This window comes from Ceratosolen solmsi, unplaced genomic scaffold (genome assembly GCF_000503995.2).
Source record: "Ceratosolen solmsi marchali unplaced genomic scaffold, CerSol_1.0 scaffold39, whole genome shotgun sequence".
In the NCBI taxonomy this organism is placed as follows: domain Eukaryota; kingdom Metazoa; phylum Arthropoda; class Insecta; order Hymenoptera; family Agaonidae; genus Ceratosolen; species Ceratosolen solmsi.
The window spans coordinates 1,771,707-1,777,092 of record NW_011948433.1 but is presented as its reverse complement, the minus strand read 5'-3'; the positions used below and the strand labels follow the sequence as shown (position 1 = coordinate 1,777,092).

General features: G+C 34.9%; 1 protein-coding gene across 1 annotated transcript in view; it reads left to right on the top strand.

The window, feature by feature from the left end:
• The first annotated feature begins 48 nt into the window (after positions 1–48).
• LOC105364512 (centromere-associated protein E) overlaps positions 49–5,386 on the top strand; it is an 18,259-nt gene continuing 12,921 nt past the window's right edge. The window contains exons 1-7 of the mRNA XM_011502444.1: positions 49–841; positions 1,974–2,144; positions 2,261–2,611; positions 2,688–3,043; positions 3,123–3,888; positions 3,949–4,057; positions 5,046–5,174. Of these exons, the coding sequence (XP_011500746.1) occupies positions 1,980–2,144; positions 2,261–2,611; positions 2,688–3,043; positions 3,123–3,888; positions 3,949–4,057; positions 5,046–5,174 (1,876 nt within the window). The 5' untranslated portion in view covers positions 49–841; positions 1,974–1,979. The remainder of the gene's footprint in view (positions 842–1,973; positions 2,145–2,260; positions 2,612–2,687; positions 3,044–3,122; positions 3,889–3,948; positions 4,058–5,045; positions 5,175–5,386) is intronic.

Sequence of the window (5,386 nt, the reverse complement as noted above, 5' to 3'; positions counted from 1 at the left end):
GAGAGAGAGAGAGAAAAACGGGGAAAGAGAGAGAGTAAGAGAAGAGAGAGAGAGAGAGAGAGAGAGAGAGAGAGAGAGAGTGAGAGATTAGCAGGCTCGGTTGGGGGTAAGGGTCCCGTTGCGAAACTTTTCTTGGCCTCGAACACGTCATCGAGCGCGACGAATCTTGTGTACGCGCGTGTCATTATGAATTATCAGCCACGAGGATGGTAGTTTAAATATCGAAGGCCGAGGAAGCCAGAGAGGTCTCGGGAAGGTGGTGCTTGGCCGACAGCGACGATAGTGGATGACGTGCGCGCACGGCGAGATTCACCGATGACATTTCACGCGGATTCGAGAGCAGAGGAGCTACCGCAGCGCCGCCGCAACGCGAGCGCGAAATCAAAGCGTATGGCCGTCCCGTCGGAGCTTCCAGAGCTTAAACGAGCGATATTATAGAGTGGGTTCCCGTGGGGCTGGGAAATGGTAGGCCTTGGGCGTTGATACGGAAATCGGTACTCGCGGTCCGATTCGACGGCCACGGAGATCGTGAGGTTTCCCCGCGACATTACCGCCGGCCGCGAAACCGTCGGCTGGCCCTCGTCTCCCCACTCCCATCTCGCCCTACCCCCGGCGTATGGGAGCCCCCGCCGAGTCGTTTTGTAATAAAGTCTGGTCGAATTGGGTGCGATCGTCGTCGGGATTATGTGGCACTTTGTTGGCCTTGGCTCGGTCATGCATCGCTAAGAGCCAACGACGACAGTTTGGTATTGTCAACGTGGAAAAATATGTCTACCGCCAGCAGCGTCTTACCTTCCTGACGCTCGTCATCCACTCGATTAATGTGTATTTGTAAGCGCAGGTAATCCACAGACTTTTTTTACCCCTTTCTTGTTATAATGGTCGAGTGTTGAGCTACGACCGCCCTTGGAGTCGCTGTTCCCTTGCGTATTAAAAGCAAAGAAAAAATATAGAAAAGAGGACCAGCGACACAATTTTACTTTCTTAGCTGCGTACGTCATTTTCATCTGGCTTCAACGGCATGCTCTGGCGATAATCGAAGCGGGCGTTATCGTATTATTTAATGCGCTTTATTTTTGCCTTCTTAGTATTTACGTAGGCTGCGCTTTATTCAATGGTCTCATAAATGATAGGTTAGCTTTATATTATGGATGAATATTTAGGGGTTTTGGCTAATTTTCATTCTCACTACTGTTTAACCCTGCGTTCCATAACACTGGATCATTAATCGCAATAATGTTATGCGCAAAATTTTTATTCTCTATCGTTCTTTTATTTTATTACGTATGTTGGTATTTTCATCCGCCTGGAATTTTAGGAATTACCTTTGCAGACATTGTCCTCCTTCGTACATTAAACATTGCTGTAATAATAAATAATAAATAATAAATAATAATTAATAAATATAATAGGATTTTATCTTGTATTTTAGTTTGAAGTTTACATCAGAAAGATAATTAAATGAATCTCAGAAAGCCATACCAAGCATCGGCCTATTATAAATTCATGGCTTATTTAATAATTAATCCTTATCGTCTAAGAGGAAAAATCACTCCTAATATTAGTTGTGTGTATTTTAAAAATTACCTTCTTATAAAAGAACTTGTTCGTTTATATTATTTAATGCAGCCCAAGTTTAATAATATATTTACCTATTGTAATATTTTTATTTCAAATTTTGTAAAAGAAAACATGATTTGCTTCAATAATTTTTAAAGCAGAATTATCCTCAATTTGTGGAAACCAAAGACTGTTGTATGTAAATACTAACGTAATTAACTTACCCCAGTGGCACTACTATCCAATTAGTCTTTGAGAACAAGAGAAGTGGGTGACACTGGATCTAGCCATTCCACAAACTTTCATTGCCATTAATTGATCCACAGTGTTACGTAGAAATCTCCATTTAAAAATAGACCATTTAATAATTGCAATTAGTAATGATGTGGTTTTCTTTAATTTTAATTCTTCAGTTAGCAATGTGGGGCAGTTCGGAAGAACCACCTGGGACGATGGAGGCGGATCCTCCAGAATCAGTGGTCAATTTAAAAGACTCATGTGAGCAGAAAACCCAATTAGAATCTGTAAAAGATATAATGCTTAGAAATAAACAGACTTTAAAGCAGAAAGAAGAAGAATTGCAGGTCATTATTTCACTTTATTAATTAGACTTATTTCATTAATTTTTTTTCATCACCACGTATATAGATAAATATAAGATATTGATTTTTTTGTCTTTTTTTTAAACTAATACTTTCAGAAATATGCCAAAAAATTATCCAAATTCAAATCTCAAGCTAAGAAATCTGGCTTAAGTAAAAGTGATGACACGTCTTCCGCTGAAAGTACTCCCAAGTCCATGCCTGATATAAGCATGGTTGAGTCATCGGTTGATGTCGACGACATCAGTCAAGCGACGACTCCTAAAGCCAAATCTTCTTTGTTACAAAAAAAATTAGCCGAAGACAGAAAAATATTTCAGCAACGAAATAAAGAAATGACTGAAACTAAGAGAGTCGTTCAGGGAAAGGTTGAGGCACTTAAACAAAAATTAGATAGACAAAATGTGACACCCGTCACCCCTCTTAGTCCTGCTTCTGTTCCATGCCAGGTTGTATTCACTTCTACTATTCCATTATCCATACGACAATGATACTAATAACATGGATATTGCAATGATTTTTCAGACTTGTGATTCGATAACGGAGCTACACCATTTACAAGATAAAGATAATAAGATTGCTGAATTAAGTAATAAGATTTATGATTTGGAAGCTGTCATTATAGATCTTCAAGATAACTTAAAAGAAAAAGATTCGGTTATAGATTCTAAAACAAAAGCTATTACTTTGATGTCCGCAGATTTGTTAAAGAAAGGAAAAACTACATTGGATAATTTAGAAGACACAAAAGATGAAATGCGATCGATGCAGGAGAACTTTTTGCTTATAGAAACATCATTACGCAGTAAAAATGATAATTTGTTAAAGCAGTTGGAAGAAAAAAATCAAAATTTATCGACACTGGAAGAAAATGTTCAGAGGTACTTTTTTTCATATTTTTTCCCTAGAATTTTGTACGACGTGATATGACAATATTTATTTATTTTTTTGGCCTCTCAGTTTGACGGATGAATTGGCAACTCAGAAAGAAGCTGAAACTACTAATGCAGATTTGTCTCGGTCAACGATGGATACTTTAATCGATACAAAGGATGCAATGAAGTCGATGCAAGAAAATTTTGTACTAATCGAGTCTTCGCTTAAATCGAAAAACGAGTACCTTCTACAACAATTGGAAGAACGTGAAATAAAATTAGGGGAAGCTCAGGCCAAAATATTAAGTCTTGAAAGTGGAATGGGAATAGAAAGGCAGCCTGATGTCGAAGAACTCTCTTACAAAGTAGCCAAATTAGAGGAAATCAATCGCATTCTTCAAGATGAGAAATATAACTTGGAAAAGAATGTTGCAAAATATCAAGATCAAATTATTAATAATGACTTCCTAAATTCTGCTGAAATAGTTGATAAAAAGGATAAACGAATAGAAGAATTAGAAGGTTTAATCGAAGAATTGAAAATATCAAATCAACAAATGGGAGAAGTTAAAAGTAATGTAGATAAGCAAATAGTCGATTTAAATAAAATGAATGAAGAGACCTTTAATAAAGTCGCCGAGCTGGAAAAACAGTTACTCGATATAGAAAATGAAAAGAGCGAATTAATAGCAAAATTAACCGTGAACGACAGCGAGGCTTCTAAAGAAGACGAAAAAGTGGAGAAATTGACGAAAGAGTTGGATCAATTAAACAAAAGCATGATAAAGATGAAAGTTGAACATAAAAACAAATTGAAGAATTTGCAAAAACAGATAAATAACTTTAAGAAGGTTATTATTCAATAAATTAACGTTGCTGCGAATAGAAATAAAACGAGCGTGTTTTTGCAGGTATCCGACGTGAATGCCGAATTAGTGAAACTGGAAAACCAGGTCGCATTATTAGAGGAAGAGAAAGGTAACCTTCAGCTGAGTCTGGTAGACTTTGATGAGCTTAAAGGTAGGAACCTGAACGGACTATAAATATACCGTTACTATCCATCATCTTTATTTTTTGTTGCTAATTTACCAATTCATATTTCTTTGTAAATCTGCAACTCCGGTTCTTTCGTCATTTTGCAAATGTATCAATAATATCGAGGAGCACATTTTTTTTTATCAATTTTTTTCGAAATTTGAAATTTCACTTTAACACCGAATAAATTCATTATGTTCGATACGATTTAATTTAATTTTCAAAACATTAATTTTTGTAAATCTGTATAACATAGATTGATAACTTTTTGACAGAATGCAAGATGTGGTTTTAATTTTTGTTTTGGTGATGGATTTCTTAACGACATTGATTACGATTTTTTTCATTTTATTGTTTTGATATAGATTGAACTAAATTGCCTTAATAAATTACAAATTTAGTTAGATTAATTACGTTCTCCAGTTAAAAGTTTTACACATATGTATAACATGGAACCTCCTTTATTACTTATCAAAGTTTGCTAAGCTCTGATATTAGATGTAGAATAATATTAAATGCTTTTCGTAACGACGTTTCAGTTGAAATGTATATTCAGTTTTTAATTTGTAATGATTGTATTTTTGCATGATTTCTTAACTACACATTGAATTTAATTGTTTCAAGTCGACTAATCATTACTTTTATTTTTCCTCTATTATTTCCATTTATAATATACAGTATAAAGTGGAAAATGAGAAAATTTAACGAAAATTCATACGAATCCTTAATTGATTTATTTCACCAAGAAAAACTGAATGATGCATTTTTAATATCTTGTTAATAATATATGGATATGTAATAATAATAAAAAGCTTAACCTACAATGCTTTTATACGTGCTTACCAGTACGTGTTTGTATGTATGTAGAGTAAGAGTGTGCAGTGAAAGTAGAGTCATATATTAGTTATTTGTAAATAAATCCATGCAAAAAATGCAAATTTGTACATTTTGGGATGTGAAATGGTATGCACAGCATCAACGGGTGATTTGCAAGATAGCATCTGCGACCTCGAAGGTAAGGTCTCGACACAGGCAAAAGAGATACAGGCTCACATCGAAGCCATCGCCATTCTGGAAAATCAAAAGTTGGATCTTATACAAGGTAATGTTTTTTCTCCGTTAGCACTATTGGACTTGCCAATATAAGTCTTTTTTACATATATTGATTTAGATTTTTTTAATTACTTTAATTGAATTTTTAATTTATATACACATTCCATCTATTTATGAAATTTATTATGTTTCAATATGTACTTTTCGACGTTTTTTGACCATTCGAATTATTGATTAAAAAAAAAAAAAAAAAAAAAAAAA